This window comes from Denticeps clupeoides, chromosome 11, assembly GCF_900700375.1.
Source record: "Denticeps clupeoides chromosome 11, fDenClu1.1, whole genome shotgun sequence".
Lineage (NCBI taxonomy): Eukaryota > Metazoa > Chordata > Actinopteri > Clupeiformes > Denticipitidae > Denticeps > Denticeps clupeoides.
The window spans coordinates 2,012,757-2,039,353 of NC_041717.1; the positions used below are offsets into that span (position 1 = coordinate 2,012,757).

Consider the following 26,597-nt stretch of genomic DNA (forward strand, 5'->3'; position numbering starts at 1 on the left):
TGAGTGTGGACTGTGATGCGGGCAGTGTCCATTGAGTAATAAATAATAATGCAGTTCACTCCAGAGATACAGTTTTTTAATCGAGACCGCTATGTCTGAGACCAAGACGAAACCAAGACCAAATAGAGTTGAGACCAAGACGAGACCGAGACCACAACAAATTGGTACATTTTTTACATTGGTACATTTTTTTACACTACATCACTAATATGTAATGAATCTTTTTTTTTTGAAGCACTGGACGTGTCTAAACTGCATGGGCATTTAGATAAATACCTTGACACTGAGAATTAGTTTAGACTTTTGTGGAATGGTGCCATTCCCTCGCAATGCAAAATGACAAGTGAACAGTTTTAGTCAAACATTGAGAAAATATGTATGTATGTATTCATTCACTTCAATTATTGATTCTTACAGTTTTATTTATCATCAAGTAAAATTGCATCATTATTATTACAGAACGATCTGCATCGTGCCATACAGCGCACACACTCTGCGATGTTCAACCAGGTCCTCATTCTCATCTGCACCCTTCTCTGCCTTGTCTTCACGGGGTGAGTGTACAGAAACTGCTCAGATCTCATTTACTTCAAATCAATAGGGTTTGCCAAGCAGAACAGCATGTAAATTGCTAATGTCACTTTGATTTAGTTCAGTTCCTCTGTAGCTGTGTCTTGAAGCCTTGGTAGCCAAGTAAACAGGCATAAAGTTGAAATTTGAAATCAGTTTTATTATGCATGTGTCCTGCTGTCACACTCAGTTGGTTTCGTTTATCTATTTTATTATTTAGGATAACAGATTTACATTATTGTGTGAGACAGGATTGTCAACTGAACCATTTTATTAAAATAGTTTTTCATTCTGCATAACATCAATATTTGAACTCTTCTGCATTGCTGCAACAAAAGCATGGAAGACTTCTACATCTGGTACATTTTAGCCTGCATAAAATTGTTACTTTTCTGCACCTTTCTTGATATCTTCAAAAAGGGTGCTATATAAATAAAGTCTGGTTAATTTATTGATTTGAGATGTAGTTTATCAGCTTTTTTCATTGAAAATAAGCTTTTAAAGTGACACACTTGGGTTAATGAACATAGCATTCCATTGGAGCTGAAATTGAGTCTCTCTACATGGATGCACATATTCCATTACTAGCAGCCATTTCCGCTACATACCAGTTTATTTAATTTACCAGTGTTGCCCATCCCATAAAAGGACATTTCTAAATTACTTAACTTTTGTATGGTATTATTTGTTAATTGTGCGTCCTGAAATTACAAACTCCTAAAATGCAGTTGGTAAGTTCAGACATTCATTCTATGTAGTTTTTGTATAAATAAAATAAAGTTTTTAAATAATTCCTGGAGTATAAAGAATTCGCCTGAAAGAATGAACGCCTGAAAGGTTCTCTATGTACATAACGCCCACACAAAACTGTCTGTGGGAACAACTAATAGCCACAACTGATTAACCACTTTATACAGTCTGACTTTAATTCTTAGACACATCATGTTAGAAAACTACATGAAAATACAAACCCTGTTGTATTCCTCCAGGGCCTGTGGAATACAGCACCTGGAGAGAGCTGGGAAGAACCTGTCCCTGTTTGACGCGCTGTATTTCTGCATTGTTACTTTCTCGACCGTGGGCTACGGTGACGTCACTCCTCAGATCTGGCCCTCCCAGCTCCTCGTTGTGATCATGATCTGTGTGGCCCTGGTGGTCCTTCCTTTACAGGTAAAATTTAGATGTACCTCTGATCTTACCTCTTAAATGTGTAAGACTTACCACTGGGCACCCATTTCTTATGTAATTACACCATTGATAAAACGAACTTAACAAATTGTTAATAGGTGTCTTCACACCACTTGATTGAATGAATTTTATCTGTTCACAGTTTTTAGAGTTACAATAGTTTCTCCTGATTTCATTCCAGTGGAAAATATCTGTAACAAATCCTGAGGGACCTAGCAAGCTCATGCATATATAATATGGCTTTAGGACTTCTTCAATCACACGGCTCTTCAGCTTGTTAGAACAATAAGACTGGGCATTCTGGAGAGTGAAGAAGCACGTTCTTTGCCAAATGTCATGGTGGATGTAGTGCTCTGTTTTGATTGCTGTAGACTCAGTGTGCAAAAGGGCGCTGGATTTTTATTAACTGGATACTACGAGTAACAACATGTATTTTTAGTCCACATTAGTGTCTTTTTTATTGGCTACAGGGACATTTTCAATAAACATGGTTTTTTTATCCTTTTTTACACACATTAATGTGATCATACAATTAAAAGCAAAATTTACTAAAGTAAATTTACTTTTAACTAACCTATTAATAATGCTGCTGCCAATACAGGACCCCCAGTGTTGCCAGATGTACGATAATTACCTATTTGCACCATAATTTTATTCTCTGTACGTTATATGATCAATAATTCCAAAAATCCATTTAAAGTTATTTCATTAGCACGACCAGGTACCGATCTCTGTTATCATCTGGGCTGCGCATATATACTTGGCTTATTCCTCTCACTGGCCTTTACAGCATATCAGTGCACAATGTAACACAACGTGACGCACAAAGTAAACAATGATGAGCACAGATTTGCATGGCAGAGTTGCAGTTCCAAAAGACATATGCAACATCGCCATCAGACTTACAGAAATGAATGGGAGAAGTTTAACCCAGTTTTCCTGGATGTTTAAACCCTGTAGCACTAACAGTAAAGCTTCCTGTTGCTGTTGCAAAGTGCAAATTATATTCTGGACTGTTCAGTGCATGGACTTATCCTCCACTCCACACAGGTAGGGGCACTGTTCTGTCAAGAGGTGTTTTTTTTTTACATACATTCTGTAGGTAAAGGTTGATTATACACTATAATATATACAGTCTATGAAAATATGTGCTATTTGAAGCAAATTTTCTGAGCAATGTCAGAATGGAAATTGCATAAGTACAATAATGTACAATCATTTTAAGCTGCTGGTATGATACTTCAACATTTAGGATCTGGCAACACTGAGAGCTCTCCTAAATTTTTTAGTACCAACCACCACTGATCAAACATAAAGCATGATTTGGAATTATTTGTTTGAGTATTATATTTATGGCATGAAGTACAGTGCATACCTACTGAGATGGTTCCGTAACGTGGCAGTTTGAAGAGCTTGCCTATCTGTGGATGGAGCGGCAGAAGTCAGGAGGGAACTACAGTCGTCACCGGGCACAGACGGAGAAACATGTGGTCCTGTGTGTCAGTTCGATCAAAATTGATCTTCTCATGGACTTCCTCAATGAGTTCTACGCTCATCCCAGGTTACAGGTACACTGCAGCGGTTCAAAGCTTGAGGCTTCACCAATCACCAATCAATACAGACTAATCAAATGACTTTTTTTTTAGGATTACTATGTGGTCATACTGTGTCCTACCGAAATGGACATCCAGGTTCGTCGTGTTCTGCAGATCCCTTTGTGGTCACAGCGTGTCATCTATCTCCAGGGCTCAGCACTGAAGGACCAGGACCTGATGAGGGCAAAGTGAGTCTTTTCCTTTGTTTGTGTCCACCAAGTCTCACATTAGATTATTTTAGATTTATATTAATCTCACTGTGGTCCAGTTGGGTTTCCCACTCTTACATGTGGAGCCCTAATCTGCTCAAGCACTCCCAACCCAGTAATTCATTCTGTACAAGATGATCAGAGAAAACATTCTGTCCTATTTCGTACCTCCTGCTACTTCCTTTCAGCTCCCGCAAAGCTGTGAAGCAATCACACCCACTCAGTCCAGACTGGAGACAATCAATCCTTTTCTCATCAATCCCATCCTACTGCTCTCATTACATCAGTTCACACAGGCCATGCTTCTCCTTTGTCTGTTTAAAGCAAAATCATATCCTCAAGATCAATACCAACATGCATTAACACAAAATCCATCAATTGCCATCCAAAAAACGAGAGGTCTGTTTTTGTCTCTGCAGGATGGATGATGCAGAGGCCTGCTTTATTCTGAGCAGCAGGAACGAAGTTGACCGAACTGCTGCTGTATGTCTCAACCTTTAATATTGTAGATGCATGTGGTTGATGTGGTTGCTTTTAGTGGTAGCAATAGGAGAGGAAATTCATTCCAGGTTTCTAGATCATCAGAAATCAATGGTAAATTTCTTTAAAGACAGATTCAAGGATGTTTTAGACTGTCAAAGTGGAGTTTTACCATTTCAGGACCACCAGACAATCCTGAGAGCGTGGGCTGTAAAGGATTTTGCTCCAAACTGCCCACTCTACGTCCAAATCCTCAAGCCAGAAAACAAATTCCACGTCAAGTTTGCTGGTGAGTCCATTAATCCTAGCGTTTCCTCATTCCTCGTTCCTCTTTAGGCACATGGTCCTTTCTCCATGGCTTATGACTGATTTTACATGTGTGGTTTATTTATTTCTGGTTACCATAAAAAAAAAATATTCCCAAATCAATGCCACAAACCTCAGATCCCACAGGGTCAGATGGTTTTACTGGCTTTCGTTTGATTAAACATTTGTTTTTATATATGTATAGGTTTTATCATGATGTATGTTTGTGTGTGTGTGTGTGTGTGTGTGTGTGTGTGTGTGCACTAGATCAAGTGGTGTGTGAAGAAGAGTTTAAATACGCAATGTTGGCTCTGAACTGCGTATGTCCTGCAACATCTACTCTGGTGACCCTCCTGGTTCACACATCACGTGGACAGTGAGTATCTTCAAATCATCCTACCTGGCCCAGCATCAGCCAGGAATGAATTTGTGTTAAAAACAAGTTCATTACTCATCATCATCACATTAATCTTCTACATTATATGACCTCATGTCTCAACATCTGTATCAAGCACTGTTTCAATCGGTACTATTAAACTGAGAGTCTTGTCCCAGTGGTGTGAATTTTACCTCTACTAAGATGCTGGTAAACACCAGCAGAAGTCATGTGTCTGGAAAAGGTCATTAAATAATTTGGACCTAATGAGATTGCAGAATAATGACTTTCCAGCAGATTAAGGGCAATCTGGCCATTAGCCACGGTAGTCTCTCTTTCTGATGGGTGCTGAACAAGCATGTCTAACCACAGAGCATCTAATGAGGATGTGTAAGGATGTGTAATCAGAGCCGAGCTACATAGGTTCTGGTTTTTAGTGGAGGATTTCACAGAATCTGCCCATGTAAGGATTCAGACAAATTCGTTTTAATACCATTATCACTCAGTGATCCAGATGTTTGGTTCACGTCTGAGTCAATCCACTCAAGGACATCCATGGACCAACTACACTGTGTTTGAGGTAATTGTCGCGCAGGTCTACCCTGAGGTCATCTGTACCTCATTTCTGACAAACTGACCAATCACTGCTGCTGAGAAACACCCCCACATTAAGATTCTGTTACATTACGTTAAGATTCTGTTTTCTCTGGTGATGATGAATAGTTCCATCTTTCCAAGATCTTGTTTGTCACGTCTTTTACGTGCCATATGGGAAACTCATTTTAAGATGTAATTTTCCTTTTAATGATAAGAATCTTATTCATTTAAGTTGTACTGATATATATTTATTGATAAAGCAGTGGTGGCCTAGCGGGTAAGGAAAAGGATGGTAGCTGGTTCAAATCACCAAAACGCCAAGGTGCCACTGAGCAAAGCACCGTCCCCACACACCGTCCCCAAGGGTGATGGTTAAAAGCAGAGGACACATTTCTTTGTTATGCACCGTGCGCTGTGCTGTGTTTCACAGTGACAATCACTGTGCTTTCAAGATGGGAGTTTATAAAGTTCCAAACTCATCCCACGTTTCTAAAGTAAATATGCAATTTTTTTTTATTACCTAAATGAGAGCATTAATCAATGGCAGCATTAATCATTTTTTAATTAGCTGTCAAAAGCAAACCAATAAAGCTGTATTGGAATTGTAATTCCTGTAATTACCTGTTGTCCTGTATATACCCAACCCCACTGCTATGTCATCTGTTATCTATTTATTTGCCTTGATTGCCATTTTTTGGCACAGTTTGGCATACGGTTTGCTGTCAACCACCCAAGAAGACTCCACAAACCACGCCAATACAGCCTCCTTTACAAATGAACCATGGATTCACAAGATGATGACTGTCTGCTTCAGTTTCATTAACAGACATGAACGGTAGTGAACAGTCTAGGAAAGATTTAATTGATGATACACTTCTTGTTTTTGTTGTGGGCATTCTTTCCCAAGAAATCTCACTGGGAACTGAAGACCCGCTCTGGAAGAGCAGCTGCCGACCAAATGCAACAAGTGGGGCACTGTACACCCATTGCTTTCTATGGCACGCATGCCTAAAGAGTGATCTTGCACTGCGCTCAGCAAAGCAACAAGTGACATGGCAAAGCCGCACACCGCCAGCCTCTGTGCACACAATGCTGCTGTTGAACTTTGACCTGTAGTAACCTCTTTTTTTCTATTACCTGAACAGTGTTGTGGCCCTCCAATGAGATGGCGGTGGCAGCCGTGGCCCCCAGCTCATTTGAGGTTGAGTTTGTAACCATAGCAACATGCTCTGAAATGGCAGCAAGTCTGGGTCTAGAATAGCTTTGCATTGAGCTATTGTGGTGGTGTTGTGGTGGTTCACTGACTCTGTGTTGTTCATTAAGATTCTTTAGCACTGCAAATGATCCCTTGTGTACTAAATGCATCACAAAAAAATCTCAATCCCTTCTCCTGGAGTTTTTGTAATAAAAATATTTTATTTGTACTGGGGTTGAAGTAGTACGTTATTTAATTACCCCTGCTAAGGCGCTCAAGCATGGGAGCAACGCGCTTGCTGTGTGTCTGTGACGTACCTGCGACCCTTTTTAGTAATAATCAGGCACGACCAGATGACAATATTTAAATGCTTATAATATGTACCATGTGGCATGCAGTTCACAGCGTTTTTGTGTACATCATCAGTTCTTTTTGGTGGAAAAACAAACATAAACACCGCCAAGAACAAAACCATGAAATAAAATACAGATACAATACATGAAATGGGTGAGTCAGTTTGGAATAAGTGGTGAAGTGAATAATAAAAAGTGAATTAATAAAAAGGTAAACAGGGTCCAATAAGTGGGCAAAATTGCATTTGTCAGCAGATAAAAGTGATAGCAGCACAGCACACGGTGAAATTTGTCCTCTGCATTTAACCCATCACCCTCAGTGAGCAGTGGGCAGCCATGACAGGCGCCCGGGGAGCAGTGTGTGGGGACGGTGCTTCGCTCAGTGGCACCTAAGTGGCACCTTGGTGGATCGGGATTCGAACCGGCAACCTACTGATTACGGGGCCACTTCCTTAACCACTAGGCCACCACTGCCCACCGCTAGGCCACCACTGCCTCTCATTTTTGCTGTTTGTGGTTGCAGGGAGGGTCAGATGTCTCCAGAGCAGTGGCAGAAAATCTATGGCCGCTGCTCGGGCAATGAGGTGTACCACATCCGCCTGTGTGACAGCAAGTTCTTTGGAGAGTACGATGGCAAGAGTTTCACCTACGCATCCTTCCATGCCCATAAGAAGTGAGAAGCTGTTCTGGTTGTCTGTCCGTGTGTCTGCTGAGCCTGGGTTTATAATTTAATCCTTCATTGCTCAGTTTCCTGGTGGACTGATTAAATGCTGATGGGCTAATAATGACTGAGGAAGAATTTGTAGTTATTCCTCAGTCGCGTTGAGCCTTGTGTTGCGTCTTGTTGGCATGTTCCCCAGGTACGGTGTCTGTCTGATTGGGGTGAAGCGTGAGGACAACAAGAGCATCCTGCTGAATCCAGGGCCCAGGCACATCATGGCCTCCACTGATACCTGCTACTACATCAACATTACTAAAGAGGAGAACTCCGCCTTTATCTTTAAACAAGAAGAAAGTAAGGGGGTCCCTGTTGGTGGCCTGTATGATGCCCCGTCTCGCCTACCTGTCCATAGCATCATTGCTAGCATGGGTGAGTTGGGGGCTTCGGTGCTGAGGGCCTGTACCATCTCCCTAGGGAAGATTCTTCTTCTTTCTTTAGGTATCATGTACGTAACTTACGTAGCTTTAATCCATGATGAAGAGCAGGAATGTATTATTTACCATCAGGTGAGGTGACTGTCCTCTTTTACAATTAGTCAACAGTTATTGTTCTCATCTGGTATCCCTCCTCTGTATTAAATTACACAATAAGTTTTAGCTTCAGCAAGTTGCAACTGATGAACTAGGTAACACTAAGTGTACAAAGTGAAGGTAGAGGAAAATGAGGGTGCTGCTATACACTGCAAACCATCCTCTTTTCTTTTTTCATCTTGGGCTAAAATGGTTGTTACTGAAATGTAGCATTCAGGATTTGTTGATTCCAAGGTCTCCTCAAGTATGTCTTTGTTAATTAGATACACAAAGTTAGCTTACAACAGCTAGATACAACCACCACGTTTTCTTGAGGAAAATGTGTTGGATGTACGTTTCATTACAGCAAACTGTGTGATTGTTTTATATTAAATAAAATGTCGATGAAATATGATTTTATATGTTTTAATATAGTTTTGTTATTAATCTTATTTGCTTTCAATTTTTTTCAAATCCTTAATGAATGTGCTGTGACGTTTTTTTAAGTTTTGTGGTGTACTTGTGTGCTTGAGGTGTTTGGCCTTGCACGATGAAATTCTCTGGGCTTCAGTTGCATCATGGCTGATGTTGTCTCTGATTGTGTTTGTTTATTTGTTTGTTTGTTTGTTTGTTTCTGTTCCATTGGTTTTGTTTGAAGTTGATCAATCCACTTCTTATGGTAAGTTTGCGCATGCTGCTTGCAAATGGATACATTTTTTTGTTTTGTTCAATTTTTTTGTTCAATTTAACCTCAGATCTCAAGCCATCCAGAGCCTTTGAGATATTTTGCTGATCAAATTATTTTTGTTATTTTGTTTTGAGATATTCCTGAATGCTTCATATGTGCAATCTTTCACATATAAAGTCATAAAGTTCAGAACTGGTGTTTTTTTTTTTTGGAATTGTTAGAATGTCAGGCATGTTGACTGGTGTTAAATGTCTTTATTTTGTGATATTGTACACAATCACTTTCAAGGTTGACTCGAGGAATAGACCTGTCTTACTTAAAAAGAGGCATGAGACAAATATGAGGTTTTGCATCTGTCACTAACATAACCACTCTAAGCTCTGATACAAAACATTATATTTTAAATTCATACTGAATCTGATTTGTATCATTTCTGATACGTTTTAAAGGACAAATAAAAACAAATATCATAACAATTCCATGCACTCCATAGCAAATCCATGCATTACAGTCCAATTTTAATATTTTAGATGCTTGTTCAGCCCTAGTAATCTTTGATAATATATCACAGTGGTCATGAAAATTCAATCACATGACTCATTAATCCTCTAGACGAGGCTGTTGAAGTGGAATAGGCTGGGATAGTGACAGACAAAAAGTTTGAGTTTAATAAAAAGTTTACAGGGAACTGGACAGTATTGAGAGGCATCAAAAAAAAAATAATCTTCTTTTGTGTGTGGATTGTGCACTCAACTGGGTGCTGCTGTCTGACACAGAAAGGTTTGATGGTAAGTCCACATTGTGTTTCAGGGACAGTGGCCATGGACCTCCAGAACCCCGAGCCGGCAGAGAACAGCTGCAAGCTGGCTCTGCCCACAGAGAACGGGGGTGGGAGCCGGCGGCCAAGCATTGCTCCAGTCCTGGAGCTCGCAGACTCCTCCGCCATCCTACCCTGCGACCTCCTCACAGATCCACTAGAAGACGAGACCCCCCATTCTGAAGAAGAGGGTTTCTTGGTCCAAGAGTGAGTCATGCTGTACACATCCTACAACTGCCTAGCTTTTTATCTTTATTCATCATTACACCATCTTTCACTGTTGTGACCCCTACATAATCATATCTTGTCTTGTCGTTGATTCTGTGGTGAGACAATTACTATATTCTGAAAAGAGCTATATTTTGTACACCAAAACACATCAGAGTGCATTTCTAATAAAGCCACAAAGAACAAGTCACATGTTTCTAATAAAGTGGACAGCACCATCAGCTAATAAATGCACAAAGTTGTACTTAATGGCCACAGACTCATCACCATTACGTACAGCGGCAGGCAATCTAAGGTACCATTTGGCTTCCAGGCAGTCATGGCATTTAATTGAATTGATGTTTGTGCTTCCCAGGGTGCCTGATCCCACTGCGTGTGTCATCTGAGAAATCTTGCTGTACACAACTGTTTTGCACCGAGTGCTCCTTCAGTGGCTAAATTACTCTGCTGATTGTTGCTTCTTTGTGTGTGTGCATTTGTGGTTTGAAGAAGCAGGCATGTGGCACAGCAGCAAGATAGAGGTTATCTCCAGAGTGTTTACTAAAACAGGAAGATGCAATAACTGACTGGCCCTGAGGCCACCATTATGCCACTTCTTTGCACTGGAGCTTAGAGTGCTCTTGCTAATGTGCACCACTGGGACACTTGGGGGAACTGTAGAACGAGCTGTGTGTGCTGGAGCAGCGCATATGCACCTTCATACTGACCTCTCGTGGCAAAATCCTGAAACTTCATGCCACCCTGCGCCATTTGGCGCTTTTCCACTGCCACTGTCATGTGCTAAGGACTGGTTCAGAGTGTGGGCAGTACACAGTGGTGGTGCCTGCTTTCCCATTGAGAAAAATTGGACAGCATAAGGACATAATGTGTTCATTACAGTTATAGGCCCTGTAATGGAAGGTGGAGTATTCTGCATGGATGATGGGGTAATTTTAGTATTCTTTGTTATTTTAGTATTCATGGTTTTGTTTATATGCAGTCAAAATGAGGATATGTAATATAATAGGGGCAGTGGTGGCCTAGCGGTTAAGGAAGCGCCCCTGTAATCAGAAGGTTGCCGGTTCGAATCCTGATCCGCCAAGGTGCCACTGAGGTGCCACTGAGCAAAGCACCGTCCCCACACACTGCCCCCCCGGCGCCTGTCATGGCTGCCCACTGCTCACTCAGGGTGATGGGTTAAATGCAGAGGGCAAATTTCACTGTGTGCATCGTGTGCTGTGCTGCTTTGTATCACATGTGACAATCACTTCACTTTACTTTATTAAATGATTGAATGTGTAGAACAGGATAGAAGGAAAAAAACAGCAGCCAGCATTAAAATGGAGCTTGTAAATAAACATGATTCAGACCAAAATTTGCATCTTACACTGGTGAACATGCTTTGGACTCAGCATGGTAAAGTATGGAAGAAATATTATGAGAAATTGAAAAGTGAGACCTCGCAGCACAGATGACCAGTGGAAAAATAGCCATTTCCAGCCAAGTGGATAAGGGCTTCTGATAAATGTTGTAAATGTAAAACTGAGCTCAGGTGCCTCCTGTTTCCCCTGATCACCCTTGAGATGATCAGGGGAGGTGGGTGGTAGTAGCCTAGCGGGTAACACACTCGCCTGTGAGCCACAAGACCCAGGATCAAACCCCACTTACTACCATCATGTCCCCATCGTGACACTTAAGTAGCTCCAGGGGGACTGTCCCTGTAACTAGTGATTGTAAGTCGCTCTGGATAAGGGTGTCTGATAATGCTGTAAATGTAAATGTAAATGAGATGTTTCTGCAGCTGAATTGGAGTCCACATGTGGAAAAAACAGTTGATTGCACCTGATTTGCAAAGGCAATAACCTGTCTATATAATGCCCCATAGTTGGCAATTCAGGTCAGAATACAAACCAAGCATGAAGGTAAAGGAATTGTCTGTAGACCTCTGAGACAGAATTGTCTCCAGGCACATGTCTGGGGAAGGTTATAGAAACATTTCTGCTGATTTAATGGCCCCAATTAGCACAGTGGCTTTCATCACCCGTAAGTGGAAGAAGTTCAAAAGCACCAAGATTCTTCTTAGAGCTGGCCAATCACCTCTGTGGACTGAAGAGAATCTTCTAGAAGGACAGCCATATTTACAGCAATCCCAACAGTGAAGCATGGTGGTGGCAGCATCATGCTGTGGGGATGTCTTGCAGCTACAGGGACAGGACGACTGGTTGCAATCGAGGGAAAGATGAATGCGGCCAAGTACAGGGATTTCATGGACGAAAACCTTCTCCAGAGTGCTCAAGGCCTCAGACTGGGCCAAAGGTTTACCTTCCAATAAGACCCTAAACACACAGCTAAAATAATGAAGGAGTGGCTTCACAGCAACTTTTCACTGTGACTTTTCTTGAATGGCCCAGCCAGAGCCTTGACTTAAACCCAATTCAGCATCTCTGGAGAGACCTAAAAATGGCGGTCACCAACGTTTAACATCTAACCTGCCAGAACTTGAGAGGATATGCAAAGAGGAATGGCAGAGGATCCCCTAATCCTGGTGTGAAAAAAACTTTTTTTTTTTTTCCCAGAGACTCATGGCTGTATTATCATGAGGGTGCTTCTACTAAATACACAGGACCATGTGATATTTCAGTTTTTCTTGGTTAATAAACCTGCAATAATCTGTCAATATGGGGTGCTGTGTGTACATTAATAAGGAAAAAATAGCTTAAATGATTTTAGCAAATGGCATTATGGGGTGTTGTGTGTAGAATTTCCGGATGCACTGTACATACAGAGACAACATTTCTGAATGTCTGTGCATCAGGTACGTGAAGGGATATCCACCCAATTCTCCTTACATTGGGAGCTCACCAACCCTCTGCCACCTGCTACAACAGAAAGCGCCGTTCTGCTGTCTGAGACTTGACAAGGTGAGTTGGCTGCCCTGTTCTCTTGCATGTCCCTGTCCTTGTCTGTTTGATTTTCAGAACTGTGTGGTTGTGTTTGTGTATGTGTGTATCATTTTTCGATTCAGGGTTGTAAACACAATAGTTTTGAAGATGCCAAGGCATACGGCTTCAAGAACAAGCTGATTATTGTGTCTGCTGAGACTGCGGGGAACGGTCTATACAACTTCATTGTGCCTCTACGGGCCTACTACCGTCCACGGAAAGAGCTCAACCCCATTGTTCTGCTCCTAGACAACCCGTAAGAGAACCACAGCTCACTCAGATGCCTGCCTCTCAGACTAATCAATATGCTAACACTGTTTAAACCACAGTTAATAATTCACACAGAGGTTTACACTTTACTTATGAATGGCAGATTTGGATGGATTTAATTGCATCTTTTTGTCATATTCATGTTAAAAACTATTTTTATTATGAGTATTTTGATTGGACTGCTTGGTAAGCTGCCTGAGGTTAATGATGTGTGCACAAAACTCAGTGACAAGCACAGGTAATGGAAAAACATCCCAAAAGTGTTTCACAAGTTTACAAGCTGTTTTTGAGTTTATTGCATCCTGCCGTTTCCAGCAGCACATTTTGTCAGATGTGATATTCACCTGGCAGAGTTGCCATGGCAACACTAAAATGTGAAGACACATATTGCCAGAGGAGGTGGAGTAGGGTATTAATTAGGTACATAAGCGTTTACTGTGTCATTTATCTCAAGGACATGAAACATTTGTTGATTTCTGTTTTTTTCCAGACCAGACAACCATTTTCTTGAGGCAATCTGTTGGTTCCCAATGGTCTACTACATGGCTGGAACTATAGACAAGTAGGTGTACAAGTAGACAAGTAGCATAAAAAAAGGCATTACATGGTGCACACAACGAAATGTGTCATCTACTTTTAACCCATTACCCATCGGGAGCAGTGTGCAGCCATGATCGGGGACCTGTGTGTGGGGACGGTACCTTGGTCGAGGGGACCTCAAGGCTGCTTCCTTAGCTGCTTGGCCACCATTAGTCTCTATGTCAGTCTGTCTGTGTGGCTGTCTGCCTATCTGTCTTCGTGTTGACTGTTGGTGTTTATTTGCAGCTTGGATAACCTGTTACAGTGCGGGATTATTTATGCCGATAATTTGGTGGTAGTCGACAAAGAGAGCACCATGAGCGCAGAGGAAGACTACATGGCAGACGCCAAAACCATCGTCAACGTGCAGACCATGTTCAGGTAGGAGAACATTCTCATTCTGTCACAGATGCTGATTGGATGTTCAGACAGTGTCACTTGTCATGTTCACTGTGTCTCTGTCTGTGGTTCTCTCTCTTTCTCTCTCTCTCTCTCTCTCTCTCTCTCCGTAGGCTGTTTCCCAGTCTCAGCATCATCACTGAGCTCACACATCCGTCCAACATGAGGTTCATGCAGTTTCGAGCCAAAGACTGCTACTCACTGGCACTTTCTAAACTGGAGAAGGTCAATCCTGAGAAAACCGTTCAGCGAACTGTTAAGATAAGATAAGATAAGATAAGATAAGATAAGATAAGATAAGATAAGATAAGATATGTTATTGGAAGACCCATCTAAGTTATTGGAAGACCCATCCATTTGTGCCAACTAATGTAGATTCAGGTTTTAAACTCTGAAGCACTCATCTCCTCCTTACTGAAGTGTTTTTGTGTGTGTGTGTGTCTTATTCAGATAGAGCGTGATAAAGGCTCAAATCTGGCCTTCATGTTTCGCCTTCCTTTCGCTGCGGGTCGTGTGTTCAGCATCAGCATGCTGGATACGCTGCTTTATCAGGTGAGGTCCTCAGGCCGTAAGTTCCTTTTCATAAGATACCATCTAAGTAAGATACCATCACATCATATTTCTTATGACCTTGAAGCCATGGAAATAATTTAACGTATGTATGGGTTTTTTTCAGTCTTTTGTCAAAGACTACATGATTGCCATTGCCAGACTCCTTTTAGGGCTGGACACTACTCCTGGATCAGGATACCTGTGTGCAGTAAGTGTCTGTGAAATATATTTTAACAAAAAAAATTAATTTTATCGGGTCAAACAGAAATAATCTCACTTAAAGAAATAAATACACAAACAAATCCAAATATTCTGATGACAGATTCACCTTCATAAAAAACATTGGATTCAAATGACAATCCACCACCTCATCAGGAGCATGATCAGGCATTGTAGGCAGGTTATACAAGCACATGGAGGCCACACACAATACTGAACCTCATTTTTACTTGCTTTACATCAATGTTAGATCAGCCTGTAGTGTATTTTTCCAGTTTAATTTTGAGTGTGACTCCCAATCCAGACCTCCATGGGATAAAAAAAATCAATAACTTTTGTGTGATTTTGTTGTCAGCACATTAAATTAAGAACAAAGTATTTAATAAGAATATTTGATTCATTCAGATCTAGCATGTTTTGTTTTTGTGTTCCCTTTATTTTTTTGAGCAGTGTATCTAAATATATTCCCTTTTCACTAGGGCGATATTGTCTTACCTGATTACTATACCTGGTTACCTGTAATAAAAAATGTCAAGAGTCCATAATCTACCTTTAATGTCAGATTAAAGGTTACAGACATTTCACCAGACATTTCAACGTTCTGTGTGTGTGTGTGCAATACACCAGATAAAGGTAACAGAAGAGGATCTGTGGATCCGTACCTATGGGAGACTCTTCCAGAAGTTGTGCTCATCTAGTGCAGAGATCCCCATCGGTATATACCGCACAGAGTCCCACATGTTCTCCTCCTCTGAGGTAAGAGTCTCAGTGATATTAATTGCAGCGTTATTAAAGCATGTAACATCAGAATTGCAGTATATCATTATTAGGTTTGTACAATTTGAAATAAGTAATTGCACATTGTTAAGACAAAATTGTTCTATAATGCACATTTAAAACTAAGACAGACACAAATGTGACAGTGAAAAAATGAAAATAAAATTTAGTGTACATGATTTTCTCAATAGTTCATTTGTCTCTGGCTAGGATGAATTTCACATCCCATGTCATAGGCCATAGCCACTCATAATAAGTAAACAAAATGCAGCTGAGTTCATAGTGTTTATGTATTTTAATTAATTAATTGTGCATATATTAACCACAATAAATGACATATTAATTTGACAGCTATTATTAATACTGTTATTATTTCTATTAATATAATTGTGTGTTATTGTAATAAATAATAATTTATCTGAATAAGGGGAAATAGCATTACCTTGTGTTCATTACCTTGCATCATTACCAGTGCTGAACCATATGCTTGCATGGCTGACATGATTTGTATTTATGTGAGCTAGATTTTATCCTAAAAATGATCGCAATCACTGTGTGTTGCTTTGCTGATATGTAAGCAGTCTCCGCTGTGTATGTTTTTTGGTCCTGCCCCCTTGTCCTGCTCAGTGTAAGGCAGTTTGCCAGCAGGTAAGATAATGAATGCTTCTCACTTTACATTTCAAACCCATTCATTCACTCCTTCATTCTGCATGTGAATGAATGTTCTTGCAGAGCTTCAGATGGTGTTTTTCATTCTCCAGTCCCAAGTCTCCATCAATGTGGACGACTGTGATGACACAAGGGATCGACGGGAATCGTGGAAAGAGAAAACCGCTCACCGAAACTCCACTGGCAGTGACCAATCGGAGCATCCTCTACTGCGTAAGAAGAGCATGCAGTGGGCACGACGACTGAGTCGCAAGAGCGCCAAACCCCCGAGTCGCACTGAGCGCATCACCCAGCAGCGCCTCAACCTGTACCGACGCTCTGAGCGCCAGGAGCTCTCCGAGCTAGTGAAGAACCGCATGAAACACTTGGGCCTGCCCACAGCTGGATACGGTAAGCCTGATGGAATTGGGGGGGTGTCTAGTTTCTGATTACCTTGCAATTAATTTTTTTCATTGATCATTGATGCACAATCTCACTGCCATAAATGGAGCTGCAGCTTTTCATCATAATAGCATCTCCATAAATATGTCACTCTTATTATCTGTGTCTGGATTTTCCTCACACCATACCACATCAGAATAATCACCAAATTACATTTACTGCATGTATTAGACTACAATCAGTAGTTACAGGGACAGTACCCCTGGAGAACCCTGTCTTGCTTAGGGACACAACGGGGAAGCTATACAAGAGGTGACATTTAAACACTCACAACCGATGCACACAATCAGGATAACAATGAACAAAACACCATGAAGCTCCGGCCCGAATCCATGGCAGTAGCAAATCCATACACTTATGCATACACTTTCAGAAAGGTCATGTGGTTTTCCTACTGACCTAGTTTTTGCTGTTTATTTCTCTCATTTCACTTTGAGCACATTTTCATCTTTTTATTTGTCATCTTATGGTTATTATTCATATTTAAAACTGATATTTAATACATCATTGGCTTGATCATTTTATGTTAAAGGCACCTTTAACATCTTAAAATAAGTAATTTGAATAAATCAAAGCCTCATTACTGACACTTAAGTGAAATTGAAAGGTCAAACTGAATATCATTTAACTTCAGTTCAGTCTTGATAATAAAAGAAATATCACATTTGAATGTGTTCATTAAATAGTTATCAAATGCCATCAGCTTCAATGTAAAAAACACAAACATATCTTATAATGTTGGCAATGCATCTTTTTTTCTGCATTTTGCTTTATAATGATTTGTTTAAATTTCTGCTATTTACCTGACCTTGCCTTTTTTTCTTGCCTTGCTTTCTTTCTTACTCTTTTCTTCCTTCCTTTTTCCATAGAGGATGTAGCTAATTTAACTGCGAGTGATGTGATGAATCGAGTAAATCTAGGATATTTACAAGGTAACTCACCTACCAGTATTAGTTCCATAAAAGGGTCGTAGGCCTTGTTGTGTATCTTCTAAAGATGCATTCTGTGTAGCACAGTTGTAGCACAAAGAAATAATCTCAGCTGAAGACTCACTGTGAAGACTTGGTGGCACAGTGGTGATTTTGCTCCAAGCCACTTTACAATGTGTCTTCAGCTAAGTTCAGTAATTTCACACATTGTTCAGTTTTATTTTTTGTGCCTGAATTAGCATTGTTAACCCAAAAATGCCGTCTTTTGTTTTATTTCCAGCCCTCTATATTTGACTTGAAATGTACTTACTGTTACATTGCCATTAAACTCATCAGTCATATAGTCATGTACAGATGTTCGAATCAATTAGCAGTGGTGGCTATATTCTAAAATGGGATATGCACATTGAGTTGAAGATTTGTTCAACTTCAACACATTATGTCCCATGTCAGGATATAGCCAATGTATTTTCGTGGCCTGCTGTTCAATGCGGTGTACTGTAAGAGTGGCCTTGTCTCCAGTGATGTAGTGTAGTTGACTGAGATTTAGGAATATGGCAGACAGTAAAGACACAGCAGGGGAATAGATTGCAGGGTGTTAGATTAAAGTGAAGCAAAAAACATTGTGCTTGTGTGTGGAAAAGACAACCAAGAAATGGCCTTAATCATTTGGGATTAAAAATGTTTTTCATTTCAGTTTATGCAATACTGAAACATTTTTGCTCTGTTCCTGTTCCATTGTTGTGAATGCTCTCCTTTAAATTATAACCAGTTCGAATGATACAGAATGGTTAATTTAGTTATATCAAAGTTATTTTCCTCTGTAGTGTAGCATAAATTTCTAATAAATGTACATATTGGCTTCATACCAACAACATTATATAACAGACAAGGTTTTTAATGTATAGGTTATATATAGCTGCATTAAAGCAGCTACGTTTTTTTGCATTTAAAATTTCAAATTGTCATACTATTCGCAACAGAACAGATCATTAGATGATTAAAGTTGCTGATTCCAAGTTGTTTCTTGAAATGCTTACTTGATTAAATATCAAAAATATTTACTTGATTAAATAAATGGCTAAATTGTATTAATAACCAATTATCATGAATTGAAAATAATGTCTTCACTTCGGAAAAAAAGTTGTCATTGTTTTCTTTCATAGAACCATTTTTAATCCCTGCTATTTGACTTTACAACATCACTGTACACATCACTGCACATTTATCTCCAACATGGCAACACATCTGAAACTGCTGTCTTGTTTGCCCTCCTTCCGGTCACATGCAATGATTCTTGCTTCACCCGCAATAGATATTTTTCAAGTGATGTCAGTTGGGTTGTATGGAGGATCCTACAAGCATGCCTCGTGTGTTTTTGTCAGCACTTCTGTGTGGATTTGGAAGCTGTGTGTTGGCATGGCAACCTGGTGACTTGACTCTGCTGTGCGAGGAGTGCTGGGGTGCAATGGGCTGTGTGGGATTCTTATCGGTGTGATTGGATGCGGACACTGTCTGCATGTCTGATCGCATGGAAGCGCTTGCAACTGCATGGGCTTCCTGTTTCCAGCTGCGGCCTTTTTAGTAACCGTCAGCCCTTCTTTCTCTTGCACCCGTCCTGGCTCACGTTAAGTGGCAAACACAGGTGGGTTTGGAGAAGCAGAGGCACTTTATTTGACCCCCTTTCCCCCATGCCAATCACACCAGCCCCCACTGTCCAAGCCAATCGCTGCTCAAAGGTTACATTTCTCAGCACAGTCAACCATACACTACAGGTAATCTACAGGTAATATACCATACCGGCACATAAATATAGCATTTCCATCAACACTGAAGATCAAAAGAAATAAAAACATTGAAGGGGATGGGGGATGAGTTTCATTTGTTTAATATTCTTTTAGTAATTTGCCCTTTACTTTGAGTAAAGTTTTTTCTGTTTTAAAGTATATTTCACTATATTGGATATTACATTTTTTTCAGTTTTGGTAAATGTGTTTTGGAAAGTACTCTCGTCGGCTGGTTTGACAGTTTGACTGTATTTCTTGCAGATGAAATGAATGACCATCAGAACACTCTTTCCTATGTGCTGATCAACCCTCCTCCGGACACCATCCTGGAGCTAAATGACATTGTGTATGTATCAGTTTTAAACAGCAGTGACAGGATGAAGCAGTGTGTGCTAGACCTCTTCTTATTGGCACTGGTGTACCAGACATTCAAATACATGATAACTGAATTATTAAAATTGCTGAAGTATTAAAATTGCTGCATAAACTGCATAAAAAAATGTTCAATATAAAAAGCTGCTTCTAATAAAATATATTAACTTAGTAATCAAGTATTTAATGGGTTAAGCAATATCATAAAGTATTTAAACCAATATTTTTTGTATCTTTTGACACCCTTTTCCCGCCTTTTTCCTGGTGCAGTTATATCATCCGCTCCGATCCACTGGCACACATGCCTGAAGATCTGCCCTCAGGGCAGACGGGCGCTAGGATGAGGCAGGACTACAGCTCAGAGACAAGGGATGAGACCCACCTCTGATCCACCATCCTTCACTGGCCTCGCCCTGCTATCAAACCTTAAAGCCATGGACAGACACGCCTTTCATAGAGCTGCTATGGGCGGGGCTTCAGGAGGGTGCCTTACCTAACCAGACACACAGGCCACACAGGCATCCTCAGCACATGCACCTCACACACATACTACAAGGGTTAAGGGCCATTATTGACTAGTAAGAGATTACTTAAGAGTCCCTTTATACAATCTAGATTAACACTTTGTGAAAAAGTAGTACTGTCCCTTATTATTTTTATAAACCCAGTTTAGAGCAGTTTTGAGGACCAAATATGTAGAAAGTTTGCTCAAGAACGCATAACAGGAAGCATGGACCGAGAGGGAAAGATTTCCAGAGTCTGTGACCCTGTGTGGACTAAGACACTGAATCAGTGTGGTTATATTTTAAACAATATCCTTTTCCACTTTATATAATTTTTATACTTGCCCACACTTCAAGAGCATAAAGTATCAGTTTTAATCAGTTTATTTCATCTGTGTATTTTTATCACATTTAATCTCAGAAGGGACATGCATGAAAAAATTTCCATGTTACGGGCAGCACCGACATTGGTTTTAATTAAATTAAACTAAAATTATATGTACCTGCCAATTTAAAAAGATTTCACTGCATGCAACTGTGCTTTTAAACCAAGAGGCATATGGTAATATGTAACACTTGGTTGGAAGTACTTGATGTATTCATTGCATTTCCAAATGAAGCATGTTTTACTAAAGCAATAAGCTACAACAGGCCTTGCAGTGATCTTAATTTTTAGACAAGATGCAAAATGGATGAAATTGCACAGTCTCAAGAGGCTTATTGCATTTATTACATGGTTGTGATAGCACCAAAACATTAAATATAGACTAATATCTAATATAAATATATCTTTATAAAATGACTGATATTTTATGTCAATGTTATAAAGCCATCAAATAGAAAGTCAATGAATTACCATGGGTTACTAAAAGTATACTGGTTTGCCAGCTGTCATTAGTCCCGATGACAGCTGTGTGGATTACTTTAAAGTAGTGCACACAAGTAAGAAAGGCCTGCTGTAATTTCTGAGAAACTGCAAATGCACAGTGAAATTTGGATTTGGAAATGCTGTTGAAGTAAAGGCTGTAGTGTTTGCTCCAGGTTGAATCTGTAGACAGAATACCTGTAAATACTTATCCTGTGTGCTGTGGGTAGTTTTAATTTGTCAGAAATTAAGCATTTTTATATTCAGCCAGTTATCTGTGCCAGTTATTGTTGTATACATTTGTTAGGGGTATTGCTGATTTCAGTGGGAACATTTTCCATACATTTTCTCTTGTTCATGTGGGTGCATGAATGGGAAATCATGGACTTTTGCACTACTACAACAGTGTAGTAGTTGGATTGCGTCACCAGTGGAAACAGATGAATAGTACGACCCTTTAACCCAACAGAAATCATCTTTATGATGAAGACGGCAAGGCAGGACTTTGTATAAATCACTGTACACAATCACAATCTGCTTGTGAAATATCAGTGTTTCGAAAATACTCTATTTTGATACATTATGTGTTTATTACTAGCTAACACAGAGACGTGCATTTATGTTAAGTTCTGTATAAAGTAGAATTTTTCCTTTTAGGTAATTCTGATGCCTGGACTGTCGCTTCGCCATTTGAATGAGATTTTTTTAGGTTGAGACACTTTAATTAATCATAAAATCACCCATAGATCCCACATTTCTTATCCATGTCAACAGTGAATGTTATCCCAGTGCCAGATTTCAGTTCTGCTGCCTTGGAAAATGAAATTGCTTGCATTTTACATCATGCCAATTATATTATTTCTTCTGTTTGCAGTAAGTCTTCCTGCACCAGTAAAAACATAAGGCCACCATGCTACTGAATTCTGTAAATATGAATTCTTTAAACATATTTTCCGGATTCACATACATTAAGCATGTTTCAGATATTGCTTGCCTTCTTAGTACAACAACGTACCCTGACCAGACAACAGAAAATTAATTATTATCTGCAAATCATTATTTAGTAGAACTTCACTAAATAGATAAGACGGACCTTGCATGTCCTTGCATTGCAGAGTGATCAAAATCCATGTTTACACTTTTTTTGTGACAAAAAATGTGTCAATTTTGTACAATTTCTTATATGAAGTCTGTGCACTTCCTGATGTAAGAATGACAAAATAAATGCTGCATGCAGCCAGAAATATTATGTCAGACTCAGTCATTATATTTCATAATTCACTTCAGTCAAGTGCAACTAATGAAGAAGCAATGAACGTGAGGAATGTGTGAATTTTTGCACTTTATTGCTTTGTCCTCATGATCCACCTCTCTGGTCCAGAGGCCCTGGTTCTCTGCCACTTCATGAAGGAGATCAATAAACACAGCATATTGTTATCTCGAGGGGATTGGGAGCCGCCTGTAGGGGGAGCCAGTGAGCCTGAGCTGCTGCATCGTTTGCACCGCCCTTTTGCAGGCTGATATCTGTTTGGGCCCGGGTTGTGTTCTTGATCCGCATCCTTTTGCAAGGGTGATAGTAAAAAAAAATCCAGAATGAACCAAGAGGTGAGCAGGGGTGGGGTGCTATGTATGCACACTTTTAACACATAACTTGTTGGTCCCTGGGCCGAGAAATAAAAAAATGTATGTATAACCCTGATAATCACTATTGTCAGGAGTCGGGCTGAACGGAGAAGGAAGCACAAGCGAAGGACATTGTGGCACAAACAAATTGATTTATTGAACATAAAACAGCCAAAAGGGACAAAGCAAAACACAAAAGGAACTGAGAATATCCTGAAGGTGGTGGCGATTGCCTGGAACTGAAAAACTATACGTATGGTTCAGGATCCACGTCAATGCAGTGTTGGTCTGCCGCCTAACCGTTCCTTTTACATCGCCCTAATCATGAACCCCTACTCAGCGGTTCCTGTCCATGCATAGAGCCCTGTTGTCAGGCCGATAGGTGCAGGCTGCGGACCCAGCAGCACTCAGCCATGACATCAGGCGGGGTCAATGGGAATGCTCCAAAGTGAGAATTTTTTTAAGTAGCCCCTTAAATGATACATTTTGCAGAAAGAAATGAACAATATTCAGACATGAAATGAACAAACTCAGTATAAGCCTATATTTATAGTAGGTGGCAATTATATTCTTGTATAAAGTGAAGTGATTGTCATTGTGATACACAGCAACACAGCATGCGGTGCTCACAGTGAAATTTGTCCTCTGTGTTTAACCATCACCCTTAGTGAGCTGTGATAGTACTCCAAAGTAAACTAGGAATGGATTATTAGCCACTGACTAAAGTACACTAAAACACTAAAGTTTATTCAAAACAAATTGCTATTAAATAGATAATAGAATGAAAATATATGGATGATGAATTTATAAATCAGTCACACAACCCCGGCGGTTCGTCCGGGGCGTGGCTGCTCCCTCCTTGTAATGCATCTGTACACCTGTGACAGAATGTGAACAAAACTGGTAAAGAGGGTGCGGCGTTGAGACAATGGGGGGAACGGATGAAGATAGTTAGTTAGTGGAGGGTAAATGTGGTAGAGAGTTAAAAAAACAGGTCTGTTATAGCTGGCAGTGAGGAACAGCGTGAACTAGTCGTGGCCACTAATAATACTAATATTAACGTTAACATTGATAATACTATGTTCATACTGTTTCTTATCTTTATTGTACCAAAACCATTGGTTTGGTACAATGTGTTTACTGTCTACTTATAAGCTCAGTTCGTAGATTGTGTAGTATTAATAAAGGGTATTTTTGTAATTCTGAAGCTAGTTTATTTTAAGCCTATTCTCAGGATTGTGTATTATTACAGTTGTTTGGTGTCAATTAAGCTTAATATTGTGTTTTGTGTATATTATCAATTTGGCTTCCCTGAAGTGTGAATTAGTGTGAAGGGCTTAGGTACTTTAAAGTGAAGGTGCAGTCAGATCAGTCTTTTTTTCTAATGGCCTCTATGGAAAGGTATGAATCTCTACTTTGTTTAGTGTCTATTTATGAGCTCAGTTGCAGGACTGTGTAGTATTAATATTTGTGTGGTATCTATCAAGTGAAATATTGTGTTTTGTGTAGCATTATCAATTATGGGGTAGTAAATATGTATTTATGTAGTAAATATAGATGTATGCAAGCAGGTAAAGTGTGTATTTTGTATTATTAGGTCTTACTTTCAATGTTTTTTGCTTTATTGATTAGCTCATTTGCACGATTGAGGCAGGTAAATATGTATTTCAGAAAAAAGTGAGGTAGGTTAGTGTGAAAACAGGAATGCATTTAGGTAAATATAGATGTATGCTGGCAGGTAAGTGTGTATTTTGTGTTATTAATAATTGTGGTGTGTATTATGATTATTTTTGTTTTGTAAAGGTATGAATCTTTTTTTTTCTCTTTTTCTTGTAACTGTGTAGTCAGATCAGTGTTTAGATTGCTTGATATCCACTTTTGTATTGGTCTTTACTGTAAATGTCTTACTTTCAATGTTTTTTACTTTATTGATTAGTGCTTTTGTAGGATTGAGGCAGGTAAGTATGTATTTTACAAATAAGTTAGGTAGGTTAGTGTGAAAACAGGAATACATTTAGGTAAATATAGTTTTATGCAGGCAGGTAAGTGTGGATTTTGTATTATTAATAATTGTGGTGTGTATTATGAGAATTACTGTTTTGTAAAGGTGTGAATCTTTTTTTTTTTCTTTCTTGCAACTATGTAGTAAGATCGGTCTTCAGATTGCTTGATATCCACTTTTGTATTGGTCTTTTCTGTATAGGTTTTAATTTCAATGTTTTTTGCTTTATTGATTAGCGCATTTGCAGGATTGAGGCAGGTAAATATGTATTTCAGAAAAAAGTGAGGTAGGTTAGTGTGAAAACAGGAATGCATTTAGGTAAATATAGTTTTATGCTGGCAGGTAAGTGTGTATTTTGTGTTATTAATAATTGTGGTGTGTATTATGAGTATTTTATGTTTTGTAAAGGTATGAATCTTTTTTTTTCTCTTTGTCTTGTAACTGTGTAGGCAGATATTTAGATTGCTTTATATGCACTTTTGTATTGGTCTTTTCTGTATAGGTTTTAATTTAAAAAATTTTTGCTGTATTAATTAGCTCATTTGCAGGATTGAGGCAGGTAAATATGTATTTCAGAAAAAAGTGGTAAATTAGTGTGAAAACAGGAATGCATTTAGGTAAATATAGATGTATGCAAGCAGGTAAAGTTTTTATTTTGTATTTATTAATAATTGTGGTGTGTATTATGAGTATGTATGTTTTGTAAAGGTATGAATCTTTTTTTTTTCTCTTTCTTATAACTGTTTAGTCAGATCAGTCTTAAGATTTCTTGATATCCACTTTTATATTGGTCTTTTCTGTATAAGTTTTAATTTCAATGTTTTTTGCTTTATTGATTAGCTCATTTGCAGGATTGAGGCAGGTAAGTATGTATTTCAGAAAAAATTGACGTAAGTTAGTGTGAAAACAGGAAAGCATTTAGGTAAATATAGATGTATGCTGGCAGGTAAGTGTGTATTTTGTATTATTAATAATTGTGGTGTGTATTATGAGTATTTTTGTTTTCTAAGGATATAAATCTGTGTTTTCAGATCAGTCTTTAGATTGCTTGATATCAACTTTTATATTGGTCTTTTCTGCAAAGGACTTAGTTTCAATGTTTTTTTCCTTATTGATTCGCTCATTTGCACAATTGAGGTAGGTAAGTATGTTTTTCAGAAAAAAGTGAGGTAAATATGTATTTCAGTATAAAATGAGGTAAGTTAGTGTGAAAGCAGGAATGCATTTAAGCAAATATAGTTGTATGCAGGCAGGTAAGTGTGAATTTTGTATGATTAATAATTGTCTGTATTATTAGTATTACTATTTTGTAAAGGTATGAATCTTTTTTTTCACTTTGTCTTGTAACTGTGTAGTCAGATCAGTCTTTAGATTGCTTGATATCCACTTTTGTATTGGTCTTTTCCTTATAGGTTTTCATTTCAATGTGTTTTGCTTTATTGATTAGCGCATGTGCACGATTGAGGAAGGTAAGTATGTATTTCAGAAAAAAGTGAGGTAAGTTAGTGTGAAAACAGGAATGCATTTAGGTAAATATAGTTGTATGCAGGCAGGTAAGAGTGTATTTTGTGTTATTAATAATTGTGGTGTGTATTATTAGTATTACTGTTTTGTAAAGGTATGATATTTTTTTCTCTTTCTTGTAACTGTGTAGTAAGATCAGTCTTTAGATTGCTTGATATACACTTTTATATTGATATTTTCTGTAAATGTCTTACTTTCAATGTTTTTTACTTTATTGATTAGTGCTTTTGTAGGATTGAGGCAGGTAAGTATGTATTTCAGAAAAAAAGTGAGGTAGGTTAGTGTGAAAACAGGAATGCATTTAGGTAAATATATATGTATGCAGGCAGGTGA

At 39.1% G+C, this 26,597-nt stretch overlaps 1 protein-coding gene across 20 annotated transcripts in view; it reads left to right on the forward strand.

Annotated features, from left to right (window-relative positions):
* Positions 1-22,364, forward strand: part of kcnt1b (potassium sodium-activated channel subfamily T member 1b) — a 52,661-nt gene extending 30,297 nt beyond the window's left edge. For 3 of the 20 annotated variants that reach the window (XM_028995220.1, XM_028995218.1, XM_028995227.1), the window contains 25 exons: positions 460-554; positions 1,560-1,740; positions 3,162-3,326; positions 3,405-3,541; positions 3,982-4,045; positions 4,223-4,331; positions 4,616-4,724; positions 7,393-7,542; positions 7,730-7,959; positions 8,758-8,778; positions 9,598-9,811; positions 12,627-12,732; positions 12,837-13,009; positions 13,514-13,585; positions 13,849-13,983; positions 14,115-14,226; positions 14,452-14,553; positions 14,678-14,761; positions 15,400-15,528; positions 16,177-16,197; positions 16,311-16,608; positions 17,529-17,591; positions 19,222-19,233; positions 19,637-19,721; positions 20,018-22,364. In XM_028995220.1, coding sequence (XP_028851053.1) covers positions 460-554; positions 1,560-1,740; positions 3,162-3,326; positions 3,405-3,541; positions 3,982-4,045; positions 4,223-4,331; positions 4,616-4,724; positions 7,393-7,542; positions 7,730-7,959; positions 8,758-8,778; positions 9,598-9,811; positions 12,627-12,732; positions 12,837-13,009; positions 13,514-13,585; positions 13,849-13,983; positions 14,115-14,226; positions 14,452-14,553; positions 14,678-14,761; positions 15,400-15,528; positions 16,177-16,197; positions 16,311-16,608; positions 17,529-17,591; positions 19,222-19,233; positions 19,637-19,721; positions 20,018-20,135 — 2,985 coding nt within the window. In that variant the 3' untranslated portion in view covers positions 20,136-22,364. Of the gene's footprint in view, positions 1-459; positions 555-1,559; positions 1,741-3,161; positions 3,327-3,404; positions 3,542-3,981; positions 4,046-4,222; positions 4,332-4,615; positions 4,725-7,392; positions 7,543-7,729; positions 7,960-8,757; positions 8,779-9,597; positions 9,812-12,626; positions 12,733-12,836; positions 13,010-13,513; positions 13,586-13,848; positions 13,984-14,114; positions 14,227-14,451; positions 14,554-14,677; positions 14,762-15,399; positions 15,529-16,176; positions 16,198-16,281; positions 16,609-17,528; positions 17,592-19,221; positions 19,364-19,636; positions 19,722-20,017 lie in introns of those variants that run through there. The other 17 variants (XM_028995224.1, XM_028995222.1, XM_028995231.1 and 14 more) reach the window with 13 other exon arrangements.
* Positions 22,365-26,597: the final 4,233 nt, after the last annotated feature.